At 47.6% G+C, this 17562-nt stretch overlaps 1 protein-coding gene across 1 annotated transcript; it reads left to right on the forward strand.

Moving 5' to 3' along the window:
* Nucleotides 1-760: 760 nt before the first annotated feature.
* TEKTL1 (tektin like 1) lies at nucleotides 761-6514 on the forward strand (the record flags this gene model as incomplete). The annotated part of the gene is made up of 7 exons (XM_080935604.1): nucleotides 761-1330; nucleotides 2895-2999; nucleotides 4248-4446; nucleotides 4743-4909; nucleotides 5010-5105; nucleotides 5203-5316; nucleotides 6266-6514. 7 exons carry the CDS (start codon nucleotides 761-763, stop codon nucleotides 6512-6514), a joined length of 1500 nt encoding a protein of 499 aa, XP_080791730.1.
* Nucleotides 6515-17562: the final 11048 nt, after the last annotated feature.

The following is a 17562-nucleotide window of genomic DNA, read 5'->3' on the forward strand; positions in this document are numbered from 1 at the left end:
ATGCAAGTGCCCACAGAGGTCCAAGGTATCAGATTTCCCCTGGATTACAGTCAGTTGTAAACCACCTGGTGTGTAAACCACTCAGGTTCTCAGGAAGAGCAACATATGCTCTTAACCATTGAGCCATCTCTCCAACCCAGAAATTGCATTCTTGATATTTTTTTTGACTGTTCAAGAGTATAAACACATAATTGGGAGCCAACAATATGGCTCAGCTGAAGGCATTTATCCCAAACCTGAGTTTGATCCCAGAACCCCTCATGATATACTAATGACTGCACAAAGTCTTCTCACCAACACACACACACACACACAGAGAGAGAGAGAGAGAGAGAGAGAGAGAGAGAGAGAGAGAGAGAGAGAGAGAGAGAGAGTGTGTGTGTGTATATGGTATCCGTGTACTAAGTCGTGAGTTCCTTAGGATTTTCCAAATGCAAGACCATCTTATCTACTAGTAGATATAGGTTGGTTGACATCTTTCCAAAATCAAGAAAAACAACAAAAGAGGAACCCCATAAAAGAGGCTCCCTCAAGGAATACGGACTGAATTTCCAGGCCTGCCTGCTTCTCCAGCTTGCGATTCCCATCCCCCGCCCCTGGAACGCAATCTCTGTGGCTGTCCTGGTTGCCATGGTGAGGGGAGTTCTGGGCGCACTCATTCTAGCCACCAGGAAAGAGTGGCATGTGATTAGGGGTGGGTGAACCCCTGTCCATTCTCCGAAGGGATCGCGGCCTAAATCCAGGTACCAAGTTAGGAACCATGCCTGTGTTGCTCCCTTCCACCGACCGGGGCCAGGACTCGCGCGTTGGGGCTCCAGAATGGCGCCAGGCGGCCAAGGCCACGTCTCGCAAGGCACACCTTTTGACCGACCGCTGTGGGCAGGAGGCAGTGACCATGTGGCAGCCCAAGGACAGTGTGCTGGACCCGAATGTGGCGCACCACCTGGGCCGCGCCGCCTACATGGAACCCTGGCGCTTTCGGGTGGAGATGCTCAAAGGAGGCGGCACCCTGGAAAAGCCACCGCCGGGCGAAGGAGTCACGCTGTGGAAAGGGAAGATGAAGCCCCCGGCCTGGTACGCGCGCCTACCGCTGCCTATGCACCGCGACGCGCGTGCCCAGCAAACCGCCGAGGTGGTGCACGCGCACGCGCGCGGGGCGCGCCTCACCGCCGCCCGCCTGGGCCGCGCGCAGCACCAGATTAATGGGCAGCTGAGGCTGCTGCTGCGCCAGCGCGAGGCCACTGACCGCAGGCTCAGCGAGGTGCGCAAGGGCCTGTTCATCAATCAGCAGAGCGTCAAGCTGCGGGGCTACCGACCCAAGTCTGAGAAGGTGCGACCCTCCCCGCCACCACACAAGAGGCAGAGGTTGATGCTTTTTTCCGCAGCCAGACAACACACCCTATGCTCCATCTCTGTCGAGGACACCCCCAGGATAGGGTGGCTACACCTCCAAGTTCCAAAGTCTGAGTTTCCAAAAACTGTTACTGAACTTGAGGTCACAATCTGTGCCTCCAAGAAACCAGGTTCGGCCACCTGTCCTCTATACGCCAAGTAGAACAGCCAAATTAATAGTAAAAAGCAGGAAGGGCATTTAACCAATGAGACCACAGCACGAGGAAAGACCCTCGAATGACCCCTCTTCTGTCCACTTTCGTTGTCCTGAGAGAGATTAAACTTTAAAGAGGGTGGGTGGCATACTACGCTCAGCGAGTTAAGGCATGGTCTAGCCCATGGCTGACCTTTGTCTAGGCTCAGTCTCTCTGTGAAATCCCTTCTGGGATGAAAGTTTCTCCTCCAGCTGACACCAGGCTTTTTCCTTCTCCTATCAGGAGATATCTAGAGTGAATTCCAGTTTCCTGGGGTCAGATTGAAGGACTTCAGTGTCTCTTTAGAATAGCTTCGTTCTTGTCAGGGTATTTCCAAAAGAACAGCCCAGGTGCCCTTTCCCAAACTGTTTTAAATCCTCCGGGCAACGAGGGTAGACCGCTCCCCACCCCAAGTCACACTGCATAAAAATCTTCCCAAAGAGGGAAATCTGCATCACCAAATTTGAATATCATATCACCTCTACCCCTGCTCCAAGAAGTTCCCCAGACCCACAGCTTCTGCCTTGGCAAAGAAGCCATGATGCCCCCAATTTCAAGGAAGAAATGCCCTCAGACCTGGTTAAGGACAGCACTCAAACCAAAAGAATCCACACAGAACAAAAAGGCAAAGCCATGGGGGCTGGAGAGATGGCTCAGCGGCTAAGAGCACTGACTGCTCTTCCAGAGGTCCTGAGTTCAACTCCCAGCAACCACATGGTGGCTCACGACCATCTGTAGTGGGATTCATGCCCTCTTCTGGTGTTTCTGGAGATAGCAACAGTGTATACATTAAATAAATACACAAATAAATAAATATTATAGAAAAAAAAAGGCAAAGCCATTCATGAGGTGGAGAGATAGCTCAGTGAGTAAGAACCCTTGCTGTGTGAACCTGAGGACCAAAGTTTTAACCCTCTGCATCCACACAAAAGCCAGAAACCATGCCCTTATGCTGAGAATGCCTTTAGCCCCAACTCCGAGAGCTGGAAACAGCTGGTATCCCAGGAGCTCACTGGGCAGGCCGCCTTGCCCAAACAGCGAACTTTAAAAAGTCAGCAAACAGCTTCCTCAGCAAGTCATAGGCACACCTCCTGGAAAGATCGATTCTTCTCAGAGAGACACCCCCACTCTCCCACTCCCCCACGAATTCACTTCATCCCCCACCCCACCTCTGCCTCCCCAAAGGAAGAAAGCTTCTCCAGCTTCAAGCTCCACAGTTCACCAGGATGTGGGAGTCCTCTCTACTCCAAAAGATGAACTCTCGTCCCAGCCTTCTGCTGAGAGTAATCCTCCCTTTTTTTCCCCTAGATCCCAGACAAGGCTGACAGCATGCTTGCCTGGGAGAAAGAGGAACTGAAGTCCATGAAGAGGAAAATGGAGAAAGACATGGAAAAATCGGAGGCCTTGCTCAAGGTTAGAGGTAGCTAGAGATGGCCCCCCCCGGGGGGGGATGCCTATTACACAAATGGCTCTGACCTAAGCGGGCATGGATATTGTCAAACTACATTGTGTACAGTTCTGAAAAAAAAAGTCATAATAAAACTTACTGTGTAAAATTAATATATACTAATGAAAGCATTTTTAAAACAATAAACGAATAGCCCTATTCTCTTAATACCCAGCTGCTAGTCACACCTGTCCATAGATTTCTCTTGGTGGAAATTGGATCTGACCGTTTTGTCCCTGTTAGCCAAGCACCAATCTCAGCACAATCTCAGGCACACAGTAGGAACTTGACAAGCAAGTATAAGGATTCATTTAGGGAAGACAGTTTTCGAAGTCCTAGGGATTGAACTCACTGAGTTATGTCAGAGAATCACGTTTTACTATTTTTAATTCTGGGTATGCTGGCAGGGTGTGTCTTTGTGCTAGTGCTCCTAAGAAACCAGTGGTGTCAATTCTTTGTGGAGCTGGAATGACAGACAGTCACGAGCCTCCCAATGTGGTGTCTCTCCTTTCACTGTATGGGGTACTGGGCATCAAACTCATGTCCTCAGGATTATCTGCAGGCCCCTTCACCTGCTAACCAATTTTATCAGCCCTCAGTGGGCTTCTTCTTAATGTTAAATGACAAATGTCTTCAGCCCTATGTTCTGAATGTCCTGTTATAACTACTCAAGGAGGTCAGAGCAGCTTAAAGCCACCTTCTGGGTGTGCCCAGGAATAAATTTCCAACTGTGTCCTGATAAAATTAAATAAATAGCCGGGCAACAGTGGCACATACCTTTGATCCCAGCACTCAGAAGGCAGAGTATGGTGAATATGAGTTTGAGGCCAGCCTGGTCTACAGAGAGAGTTCCAGGACAGCCAAGGCTACAGAGAAACCATGTCTTGGAAAAATAATAATCACAAATAAGAATTAAAGCAGGCCACCAATCTGTAGGCTGTAGTTTGCTAACTCCTTCAAAAAAACATGCAAAACCATTATCTTGGTTCAGGGGAGCATGAGGCACCAGAAAAATGCAGGGATTACTAAAAGACTACCTTTTCTAGGTGAGAGGTGTGTTTGCAAGGATATACGTATGCAAAAAGACTTCTACTGTGATGAAGTTGGACCCAGCTCAGAGGTCCCGGAGCTGTCAGAGGAGCTCGGCCCTGCCCCCACCCCACCCCACCCCCCATCTCCAAGCTTACTTGCTGCTTTGTTTCTCTGGCCCTCAGACTCTGGCCTCCTGCAGGGACACTCTGGACTTCTACTGTCAGGAAAGGCTGCAAGCCGTTGGACTCATGAACCAACCACTGGACAAGGTTCTGGAGCAGGCTGGCCGCCACTCCTGGGTGGACATCACCCGACCCCCAACTCCTCGAACTCAGGGCTTGAAAACACCTCCTCCTGACCCTGTGGGCACATACACCCCAGGTAGGCACCACAGAAAGGTGTCTGCCAAAACTTCAGCTCCCTTAGCTAACTTTTATTTAAGGCTACAGCCGCTTTCCCTTAACACTCACAACAGCATCCATTCATAAACAGGCTCTACTTCAAAAGAAGCCAACCCAGGGCACGATTTAAATTGTCCTCTCTTAGTAGCCCTTCCCTGGGCTTTCTCCCAGTCCTTCACCCCTGGCCCACCACCACAGAGAGGGAGGAAGGGGAGTAAAGACAAAGGAACACAAAGCGAGGCCTGTGGCTCCCATGTACTTCCGGTTCTTCCACAGCGTGTGCTAAGGCCTTGTTTGAAGCCAAGCGCTTGTTAATGGAATCCAAGGACATCTTGGCAGAGATGGCAAAGAACGAGGTGAACATTCAAAATCAACAGCAGCTGATCAGCGACCGTGTATGCAGCTCACTGGCGCAAAAGATGCACGAGACCTTGGAGTTGAAGGTGCCCACACTGCCCGGCTGGGTTCCAGAGGATGGTTACTGCTGGAGTGGTTGGGGGAGGAAGGGACAGCGGCCCAGAATCTGTGTTCCCCAATCTCCAGGAAAGAATGACCATGACTTTAGGGCTAATGAGGGGGACTATCCACCGGTGCGTGAAATTCAATCAAGAGATGTATGTCACACGGGGCCTCATCAAGGTACGGTTTGAGGGAGAATACTATATGGGAAGAAGTCAGGGAGGGGCAGGAATCTGGTGGGCCCGGCCTCACTGCTCCCCACAACACACTTTGTCAGGGTCCTCTGTTGAAAAGAAACCTGGAGGCGCGAGAGAAACTGAACAGACCCTTGGTTCGCATGTATCAGAGACACGTGGGCACCCAGCTCCCAGAGGCTACTCGCCTTGCCCAGGTAGGTCCCCTCCACGTCCCCCTAAGTGAGACCACATCCTGGTAAGCAGCTTTCCCCCAAGCACGCCGAACCAAGGGAAAACTGCTCGCTGTGGGTCGGCCTCTGACGTCAGGCTTTTCACGTTTTGGTCCACACCACTCACGGTTTGGCCCTCCCACAACTCATAACATAAATTGCTCAAATGTGTTCTGCCATTCTCGGTGCGTGTTGCTGGAAGAACGTCCCTTCCTCGGCCATCCCAGCCGTTTAGTGTTTGCGTCTTGTTTTGCTTTTTGTTGCAAACCTGGTCCAGCTTTTTCCTGGAACCCCTGTAACAGAGATTTACCTTCTCAGCTACAGTTTTTGGTTTTGGGGGTTTTGTTTGTTTGTTTGTTTGCATGTGGGGCCCTTTCCTGTGCACACCTGGCCCAAGTGTTTATACCAGCCCCCTGCCTTGACTCCTGCCTGTCCCAAGGCTCTGGGTTTGGCTTGCCCGTCCCCCAGCACTGCCCACTCCCTTCCTAGCATGGCCCCCTCCCCTTCCCAAAATCAAACAGCTTTTCCCCCGGCCTACCTCTCCTCGGCTTGATCCTACTCTTCCCCAACACTGCCCAATCCTTACCAATACAGCCCCTTCTCCCCAGTACAGCTCAGCCCCACTCCAGAACAGCTCCACCTCTCCCAAACAACGGACCCACTCCTCCCAGCTCTGCCTTGACCCTCCCCAGACTTTGCTAGCTACACTGCTTCCTAAAAGCCCCACCACTCCCCAGAATGCCCACGCCCCTCCCAAGCGTGGCCACGCCCCTTCTCCACAAGCCCTGGTCCCCCACAGACTGGCCCTGTCTCTCTATTAATAAAGCATAGTCCCCTCTACTGCAAGGCTCCTGCTCCTTTGCCAGGACCTGCCCCTCCCAGTTCAACCTGGAAGCTTCTTCGCCAGGGCTTATCTCTACCCCTCCCTCTCCAGGGTACTGACTTGCTGACCCGCCACAACTTGCACATGGAAAAGAACTTAGAAGAGCTCCGTACAACACAACAAGACCTCGCCTGGAGCCTCAACTGCAAAAAGATAGGACACGATGTGGACTACGATGTGGTGCGCCTGCGCCTACGCCAGCGCCACCCGCGCGTGTGCTATGAGCAGGTCCGGCGTCTGGTCAACGACTGGGACCCTCGCACACCACCGCGCAGCCAAGCCAAAACCGTCTCCAAGTGACTACAGCTAGCGGCTGGAGCAGATGCCCCCACAGAGATGGCCCTCCCTCCCTCTGACTAACCTTCCCTCCCAGTGTCCTCTAGCAGAACTATAATTAAAATATATTGTCATTATTAGCCACCTACTGTATGTCAATCACATCGCAAAACCTAGTGTCTCCTCGAAGTTACATTGTTAAGATTTAAATCTCAGCCGCTGTTACCAAGCTGCGTGGCCTTGGGCAAGTCACTGCCCTTCTCTGACCTAAGTGTCTCATTACAGCACCTATTTTAAACGGTTGTGGCAATGGCCGATGAGTACATTAGTAGAAGGCCCACCGCAAAGTTGCTGCTTATTATAACTTGAGCAGTAGCATAAGCTGATATTAGTAACAGCCCCATGTTACAGCTGAGCAAACTGAGGCATAGAGAAGGTAAGCAGCTTGCTAAGCTTCATCTGTGGCTACAGAGCCATCCTCTTAGCAGAGTGCCTTCGACCTCTGCTTCTGTCCCACCCCCACTAAAAGTATCCTGCCCTGAGCTAGGCAGGTTGCAGCAGTGGGCACGGCTGAAATGGCTACTGCCCTTCTGAAGCTCACAAAGCCATTCCCTTCAGCCAGTGTTCTTTTGGGAGAGACCCTCGAGGGGCCCTGTTCACATCCAGTTGTAGCTCGGTGCCTCCCGTGTGCTCTGGTAACCTTGAACAAAGAGCTCTGCTGTCTGTTCTCTCCAGATCCCAGGGCCTGAGATACACAAAGCAGGGGGTGATGTTTGCAGTGAATCTAAACCCATGGATTCAACCAGAGTCAACTTGAAAAGTTTTAGGGCTCCTAGGGCTCAGGCTTCTACATCAGCCCCTGCCAGGCTCTTCCCGAAACCAATCAGGAAGGAGTTCACTCAGCCTAAGGGAATTGTGGGAAGGTTTTGTTTTCTTACTTGCCTTTTAGTTGTTTGTTCGTTTGTGTGTTTTAATTATGTGTGCTAGTATTGGGAGGTCTGTGAGTATGTGCGTGCAATTGACCCCAGAGGCCAGAGGAGGGCATCAGATCCCTAGAGCTGGAGTTAAGGGTGTTGTGAGCCACCCTTTTGTTGATGATGGGAGCTGAGCACTGAATCCCCACCCTCTGCCAAGAGCAGTACACACTCTTAACCAGGGCGCCATCTCTCCAGCCCGAAACGCAAGGGAACTGGGTGAAGAAATGATAGTTGGTCCTTACCAATCAGATTCCGCATTTGTGCTCCACCCTCCTCGCTAAGGACAATTTTGTAACGACCAGCCAGTTCTGATGAGTGAGGTCATCTGCAGCCACTCTCGCTCCGCAGGCTCCTCTAGCAGGGACAAAGCAGGAGAGGCCCTTCCTCCTCACTTCAGCGTCCTGAGAAGTGTCCTCCCGGCACGGTGTGTGCTGTATCCTGTGTTCTGCATTCCTCATGCTTTTGGCTGAGGGTCCCACTGTGTCAGATGACCTCCAGTGCTTAGTTCGGAAACACTGTCCAAAATCTCTGACACCAAAAACTCATGATATGTCTTAGAGAAAACAAGAACCAAAAGCACACTGCAAGCTGTGTTAGCACAGATCTGTCATCGCAGCATTTGGGCGGAGGCAGGAAGATCAAGAGTTCAGGTTCATCCTCGGTTACACAGTAAGCTCAAGGTCAGCCTGGGCTATGAGAAACCTTCCCTTTAAAAAAAAAAAAGAAAGAAAGAAAGGAAAAAGGCTGGGCTAAGCAAAACATTTCTACCACCCCCTCTAAGGCCCAGAAGAGGGGGTGGGAAGACGGGAAGAGCCTGAAGATAAAGGGTTAAGGAATGCCATCGTGGGGACAAGACAGCTGTAATCATGAACTCCTACCAGCTGAGGCAGCCTGCATCTGAGCCTACGCAAGACTGAGTCTGTCAACAGTCAGATATGAATCGGGGAGGGGCTCCTGGCACCCTGCTCCTCCCTGATGACTAGCAGGTACTGATAGATCCCTGGAAGAGGGGACTCGATGTCTTGAATGGAGTGACCTTTGATAAACCCACCAGGCTCCAGTGGATAGGTCTAACCCAGTTGTCACACAGATACCCCTAGTTAAACTCCGTGACAAAGCAAAAAGACATGAGTCTGCAAAGGCAATTGATGGATGGGAGGGGGATGCGAGGTGGTGCATGGGTGAGTGACCAGAACGCATCATATACATGGATAAGATTGCCAAAGGACAATCTTAATAAAAGGGCAGCTGAGGAGGTGGCTCAGATAGGAAACTGAGGGCCCAAGTTCAGATCCTCAGCATCCAGATCCAAGCCAGGCCGGGCGACCGAATCGGTACCCTCAGAGCTGCATCCCAGAGCTGCATCCCTCAGAGCTGCATCCCAGAGCTTGTTGGTCAGCTTGTCTAACCAGACTGGTAATCCCCAGGCTCTCTTAGAGACTGTGTGAAGAATAAGGTGGAAAATGACAGAGGAAGCAAACTGATGTCAACCCCCAGCCTCCATATACACACAGGTACACATAAACCAAATGCATGGACACACACATACATATACATATACACACACACATACACACACACATACACACACATACACACACACACATATACACATACACACACACACACACATACACACACACATACACCCACACACATATACACATACACACCCACACACATACACCCACACACATATACACATACACACACACACACACATACACACACACATACACCCACACACATATACACATACACACACACACACATACACACACACATAAACCCACACACATATACACATACACACACACACACATACACACACACATACACACACACATATACACATACACACCCACACACATACATACACACATACACACACACATATACACATACACACACACACACACATACACACACACATACACCCACATACATATACACATACACACACACATACACACACACATACACCCACACACATACACACACACATACACCCACACACATATACACATACACACACACACACACATACACACACACATACACCCACACACATAGACACACACACTCAGGCATGCATTGCAATGTTGTTTACTGTAAACATGTCAGCAAGAGCCAAGTCCTAAATGAAGTGCCTTTAAGCAAAAGCTGAAAACAAGGTTGGGTGTGGATTACTTGATCAAAGGAGCCGCGATTCCACAGCCACAGATTTGGTACTCACAGGGGCTTTCTGAAGCACAGCTACAGTTACTAACAGGACTGTTCTGCAAAGATGTAAGTCACATGCCAGAAAACAACCCATGACAGGTCGACCTGCTATATTAATTTCTGCACTTTTCCACAGAACCTGAGTAGGAAAGTCTGCAGGGTGAGCCCTCCTGGCTGCTGTTCCCTGCAGGTAGAAGCACCTGGGATTTTTGTGTTGTTTTTAAGCTTCCAGCACTTCCGTCCCTGAGCATAGGACTTCCTTGTTGATTCTCAGAAACCATCCTCAGGGATGCAAATGTTATTTTTGCAAGTGATTTCTTGCCCATGCACTACCCTCTTCCTAGCTGACACAGCCCCATCTGTCACCTTACCTTACACAATGTTCCCAGGCAGAATTTGCACAATCCTACAGAAGTGTCAGCTGCTCCCCAAGGGTTAAGTTCCAGAGACTCTGCGAGACACTTTCTCCGGGAGGCCATAGGGTGCTGTCAAATCTATACATTAGAGAAGGCGGACAAGGCTGTAGGCTGTGATGGGCTCAGATATGCCACTCAGTGAGAATAAGGCTCTGTCTGACTTGTAACTACTTGTAACCAAATCAAGAAACAATAGTAAGAGTTGGCCAGCAGGGTTGTGCGGATGAAAAGCTTCCACACGACAAAAGAACCATCGACAGAGATGCAGAGATGCCTCCAGGATGGGAAGGAATATTTCATCCACTTCACTGAGGAATAGGCTAATGTCCAGAACAGAAGTTCCCAACCTGTGGGTCGGAACCTCTTTGGGGGTCAAACAACCTTGTCACAGGGGTCACAGAGGTTTATTGGAAAACACAGATATTACATTGCAATTCATAACAGTAGCAAAATTACAGTTATGAAGTAGCAATGAAAGTAATGTTATGGTTGGGGACCACCACAACATAAAAAACTATTTTAAAGTATAGCAGCATTAGAAAGATTAAAAGCCACTGGTCCAGACTATATGTGGAACTGAAGGATCTTAACCAAAATAAATACTCCACTGTGAAACTGGGAAGTAAGATGAACAAATGCCTCTCAAAAGAAGAAACAGTCCAGGCCTGCAAATTTTCCCTTCTATACTGAACACACCTGGCTCGCTTGTTCAATAGCCTTATTAATCTCACTTTGATCAATCCCATATTTCTGCTGGGCCTAAGGAGATGGCACAACACGAACTTCTGAGGTTAACACATTTCATGTTGGAAGAAAACCCCTTAAGACATAGGATGTAGGGCAAGAGTGAAACAACATATTCATTTAGAACAGAATGTTTGTGAGGAAGTGAAATGTGTATGCTAGGAGACTGCATCCTAAAGAGAGTTTCATTAAGACAGAATTATACAACTCAGAATAGCATCAGGAAATCCCTGAAACTGAGCAGATTCAATCACATTCAGTCCCTTCCCCTGCAATATTTATGAACAGTAAAGCCTGCCTAGACAGAAACTTGATGAACCAGGGTGTGGGGGATAACCAGGGGAACCTTACCCTCATGTAAAAAAGGGAGGGAGATATGGGGGAAGATCTCTGTGAGGGGTAGACTGGGAAGGGACAGATTTTGGGATGTAAATAAATTAATTAATTTTTTAAAAGACTGTCTAGAATCACTCTTAGAAAAGACAAGCTGCCTAGAAGACTCTCAGACAAGGCAAGTTTCCTAGAAGAGGCTTAGACCAACTGAGTTTCCTGGAAAGGACCCCCGTTAACCTGCTGAGAGATGAAGATTGTGCGCTGTACTCCAGGGCTCCAGCTCTCATTCCTGGGTGGGCTTTGGTGATGCGGCTAGCTGCCTTTGAGTAATTTGGGGTTCTATAAGTAACCACTCACCCACATTCCTATAAGTAACCCCAATAAAATTAACTAGTTCACCAAGTTATACGCTAGTGGTATACATACTTTGTCCTGTCATTGGTTCACTAATGGAGGTCAGCAGAAATTTCTTCACATCTCCTCAGAAACAGTGTCACAACACACACACATACACACACACACACACACACACACAAATGTGTGTGTGTGTGCATGCATGTTAATGAACAAACAACGCACTATTAAGTATGAGAAGTGTTTGCTTTTTTGCTTGTTTGTTTATTGCTTGCTTACTTACTTATTGAGACAAGATTTCACTAAGTAGTCCAGACTGGCTTTGAACTCAAATTTTCCTGCCTCAGCCTCTGTGTAATGGGGATTACAAGTATGTGTTACTAAACAGAGCAATTTGTATGCTAAATATCCTATCGGTTTTACTCTTATCTACCCATTTTTATTACCATAACTGAATACATCAGGCTTGGTAACTTTATTTAAAAAAAAAATTCATTTAGTTTATACTTCTAGAGACTCAAGGACACAGAAAATGGAACCAGGTCAGCTTTGGTGAGGATCTATGAAAGACAACGTACGTGTGAAACCGTGAGAAAGCCCATCTGTGGTCTTCGAATTAGAATGTCTCCCATAGGCTCATAACCTAGAATGCTTGGCCTTCAGTTGGTACAGCTGTGTGGGAAGAACTATGAGGTGTGCGCTTATTGGAAGAGGTGTGCCACTGGAGTGTGGATGTTTTAAGGTTTTAAAAGCCCATGCGATTATAATGTCACTGTTCTGTGTCCCTCCTTCCCTCCTTTCCTCGAGCTTGAGAGTCAGATACAAGCCCTCAGCTAATGTTCCAGCTGCTGCCTGCTGCCATTCTCCCCACATGATGATCATGGGCACACCCTCTGAACCTGTAAGCACCCAATAAACTTTTTTATACATCCCTTGGTCATGATGTATTATCATAGCAATACAAAAGAAACTAAGACATCGTCACAGGCTAGAAAGACAGGGATGGACTCAGGATCAGGCTTGTTCTTAAAACTCTCACTAGAACTAAACGCTAGATACCCTCACCCCATGTGTCCCTCCCAGCTTCATACTTCTTTTTGGTAAACAACACAGCATTCCAGTATATGAGCCTATGGGAGACATTCTAACTCAAAGCCCACAGCTGGGCTTTCTCATGATTACACGCTATCTTTCATAGATCCTCAACAGAGCTGACCTGGTTCCATTTTCTGTGCCATTGAGTCTCTAGAAGTATGAGCTAAATAATTTTTTCTTTCTAAAGTTACCAAGCCTGAGATACTTAGTTATAGTAATAAAAAAGGGTGGATACAAGAGCAAAACCAATAGAATATTTTGCATACAAAAGCTAGTTAGCGTTCCTCACGTGTGCATAGATATTCGGCCCTCTAATAGTAAGTAGACTTCATGTTTTGGGTTTTTATTACTGTGAAGAGGCACCATGGCCAAGACAACTCTTATAAAGGAAAGCATTTCATTGGAGCTGGCTTATATAGGTTCTGAGGTTCATCCCATTATCATCATTGTAGGAAAGATGGCAGCATCCAGACCGGCATGGTGCTGGAGAAGCTGTGAGCTCTATCTACATCTTCATCCAAAGGAAGCCAGCATCAGTCTGTCTTTCAGGCAGCTGGGGGGAGGGTCTCAAAGCCAACCCTACAGTGACACAATTCCTCCAATGAAGCCACACCTACTCCAACAAGGCCACACCTACTCCAACAAGGCCACACCTACTCTAACAAGGCCACACCTACTCCAACAAGCCAACACTTTCTTCTTTTTATTGACTATTCTCTGTATTTACATTTCAAATGTTATCCCCTTCCCCCAGTCCCATCTCCCCTCAACCTTCCCATGGCCTCAGTGAAGGCACTCCCTCTCCCAACCACATTCTCCCACCTCAGTGCCTTTGGGAGAACGATCCTTTGCTGGACCAAAGGCCTCTCCTCCCATTGATGCCAGAGAATGCTTTCCTCTGCTGCATATACACCTGGAGCCATGAGTCTCTTCATGGGAACTCATTGGTTGGTGTTTTAGTCCCTGGGAGCTGTGAAGGGTTTAATTAGTTGATAATTTTGTTCTTCCCGTGGGGTTGCAGATCCTTTCAGCTTCTTCAGTCCTTTCTCTAGCTCCTTCATTGGAGTCCTTGTGTTCAGTCTGATGGTTAGCTGCGAGCATCCTCCTCTGTATCAGTATGGTTCTGGCAGAGTCTCTGAGGAGGCATCTATATCAGGTTCCTGCCAGGAAGCACCACTTGGCATCAGCAATAGTGCTAAGCTAACACTTCCTAATAATTCCACTCCCTGGGCCAATCATATTCAAACCTCCATGTTTCACTTCTTAAAGATACCCTCAACTGTTAACACCACTACACTAAAGACTAGGCTTCTAATACTTGTGGGGGAGGGGAGGGAGCCACATTCAAATCATAGTACACCTAATAATGTTAAATACATCTGTTTCCTTCTAGCCCTACCCCAGTTTGTGACCCATGCCACTGTCTGGCTGAGTGTTCCTATGAAGCCTTCTGTCTGTCTGTCTGTCTGTGTTGGTTTCTTTTCTGTTGCTGTGATAAAAATATCATAACCAAAAACAACTTAAGGAAAAGGGGGGTTATTTTAGCTTGTGGTTCTAGAGTGCCCTAAACTGTCACACTTTAATACACTCCCTCATGCTGTGGTGTCCCTCAACCATGAAATCATTTTATTTCTACTTCAAAACTGTGATTTTGCCACTGTTATGAATTATAATGTAATCGATATAGATTATTCACAACCCACAGACTGAGAAACACTGTTACACAGGGATATAGTCCATCCTAGTGGAGAAGGCAAGGCAGCAGGAGTTGGAAGCTGGTTGATAACATTTGTATCGACATATGGAAGCTGGGAAGACAACAGGAGGTAGAGATTATAAACCCTCAGACCTTGCCTCTAGTGACATAGTTCGTCCAGCAAAGTTCCACCTCCTAAAGGTCTCACAACCTCCTCAAACAGCACCACCAGCTGGCATCTAAGTATTCTAATGCATGAACCTATGGGGACATCTCTCATTCAGAGCACAACAGTGTCCACTTGTGTCTCCAGCATTTAAGCCGCCACCACCACCCATGACAATGCCCATAGCTCCTGGGACATGGTTTGTTACGGCCTGAAAGGCTGTGACACACACAGAGTCACTCCTGGCTCCTTTCCAAGCTCCCCTATCTCAAACAACTCGCTCTTGACTCCAGACAATGTTCATTTCTATATGAATTTGTTATTAATATTATAATCAAGTTCCATGAATTTAGTGCTTTGGACCTTTAGGAAGGTTCTAGAGTTAGAAATCCCAAACAGGTTTGCTGTTTTATAAGATAGTACTGGCCTTGCAAACATGATGACCTGCGTTTCATATGAATACCTGTAACTTTAATTTTTTCACATGCCTATTTTTAATGGTGGTTCTTAAATGCTTTAACTTCCCTCTTAGCCCACCACCCTCCGGAGGATAAGATATGGGGGAAATGGACCTGTTGTAAGGGGTTCTTTGGAGTAACTCCCATCTGTGTTGTCTGGAAACCTACAGTTCAGTTCCCAGGTCAGCAATGGCTGTTCGACCCACTCGCAAACACTTCATAAAGACCCAGCAGAGAAAGACAGCCCTCAACCTCCACTGAGTCAGCAGCAGGAGGGATGCTCAGAGTTCTTTGCCCTGTCTCTCTCAGCTAAGACATGAGAACAACTAGCTATTCTCACCAGATCGGCTGTGCCTACTTAAGCAAATCCATCAGCTTATTGAATGTTGACCTTCCCTTACAGAAAGAGGTAGAGGGGGGCTTCTGAACCCTCATCTGAGATTCCAGCTGCTCTATGAGTCATCTGCATGCAGTTCTGTTGAATTTCATGTGGTCTTGAGGGTCTCTGAGGTGCTACATAGGCTAGGGAAGGGTCCTCCATCTATGAAGCTGTGGGGAGGCTGTTGTCCATGGGTAAAGACTTTACAGTGAAGCTGCTTTGGAGTCAGCATGCTCTGTGGGCAACCCTTCCCCCATGCTCTGCAAGAAAGCCCAGCCAAGAAGTCATTGCTACCCCAGAGTGAATATCGATAGAATTCTACTTTGGTTTGTTCTTGGGACTTTCTGAAGAGATGACCAGCCCTGCGTGACAAGGATACAACCATTTCAAGGAATCCAATGCCTCAGAAAATGGTCAGAGCCTTTCCCAGGTTGGGCTCAGAAGATGGACAAAGTCTCTGGTATGTGTATGTATACTGACAATGTGTTCAAAACTAGCAAAGGCAGCTCTCCCTCCCCAGTGACTGCAACATAGCTCTGCATTGCAACAGGGACCTTCGACCATGACAAGCAAACCCCTCTTCCTTGTGTTGTAGATAATAAACACACTATGTTTCCAGGTAGCATAGTAGGTGCTATCACAGAAAGTACTGCCCACCTAGTCAGTGTAGGACCTTCATTATTGCCTTTACAGATCCCTTTGAGATTCAGGACTTCCGACAGAAGCCAGAAAGGTGGCTCATGGGTAAAGGTGCTTGCATATGCATGAGGACCAGAATGTAAATCCAAGCATCTACACTAAAAGCTGCTCAAGGCCACATGAACACCTGTAATCCTAGCACTGCTGAACCCTGGAGACAAGAGGCTCACTAGGCTTACTGGCCATCAACCTAGCTCCAAGTTCAATAAGGGATCCTTTCTCAAGAAAATAAGGTATTGGAAAATGTAGCCCTATACACTCTTGTCTGGCTTACACATGTGTGCGTGCACACACATGGGAAAGGATAGAGTGAAATGCTATCAGCTAGATTCAAATGATTTCTATGCAAGGCAAGAGGAATCAATAGGAAGGGGAAAGGGGACAAGAAAGCGTCAAATGGGGAAAGAGAGACAAAAATCTCGCATTATCTTTCATGAGAAATATTGACACACACACATGCCACATATATAAAAATATGTATCACATCTGAAAGCAGAAGGGAGGCTTTTCATGGGAAAGAGAGAGCATGGAGGGCGGAAAGGAGGGGAGAGAGAGTGTTATGAATAGACCACTAGAAACAACATAGAGTGATACGTAACAGCATAACATGTGGGAACATCATAATTAAGTCCATGCTTCTGTATGACAAAAAAACTTTTAAAAATTAATTTTACACTTTTCTATTGGTTAGCACACAGCTACCATTCACAGGACACCCGCACCGTTCCTCTGTGGAGAAATGGCCTTGCACAAGTAATTCTCCTGAGATCTGTTTCCCGGTAGTAATTTTCCATCGAGCCTTTTCCGTGTGTCACTGAAGTCCCCTCCCCTCATTCTTCACCCATTTCTGAACACACAAACACGTTTGTGATCCTAGGTTGTAAGAATAACCACAATTGCTGTTTTCCTTGTTTGTACTAACACATGATAATTACTCTTTTATCTCTACCTCATGCCTCATTAGTAAGCACAACTCTTACAGTGATTGTTAACTACTCTGAAGTCATCACATCCTACGGAGCCATGATCCTCCCTGGAAGTCCTGTCTCAGCATCTGCCTAGCATCAGCCTCTGGTCACCTCTCCACCTTATCCAGCAAGAACCAGGGCCTGTTCAGAGGGTAAAGGAGTGTCTTGAAGGCACAGAGGTCTTGTCCACATCACTCAGTTAGGATCTACTGGGCATGTAAGGTCACCTCTCGGGTCCTGGGGGCTGGTCATGTCATCTAAGTCAGGAGAGTGAAGATGGACAGGAAATGGTAGACTCAAGAAGCATCTTGTGGTCAGGGGAGTGGCTCAGGGGTTATTAAAGCATTTGCCACAGAAGCCCAAAGAATAGAGCTCTGATCCCCAGCAATCCATATAAATCAATGTTGAATTGTTGGGACAGCCCAACCATAATTCCAGTCTTGGAAGAGATGCCCAGAACAAGCTGCCTAACAAGATTAGCCATCTCAGGTAGTTCTTGGCCTGACTGAGAGACCCTGCCTCAGCAAATAAAGTAAGAGTGATGGGTAATGATTAGATTTTGTT

This window comes from Micromys minutus, assembly GCF_963924665.1.
Source record: "Micromys minutus genome assembly, chromosome: 22".
In the NCBI taxonomy this organism is placed as follows: Eukaryota; Metazoa; Chordata; class Mammalia; order Rodentia; family Muridae; genus Micromys; species Micromys minutus.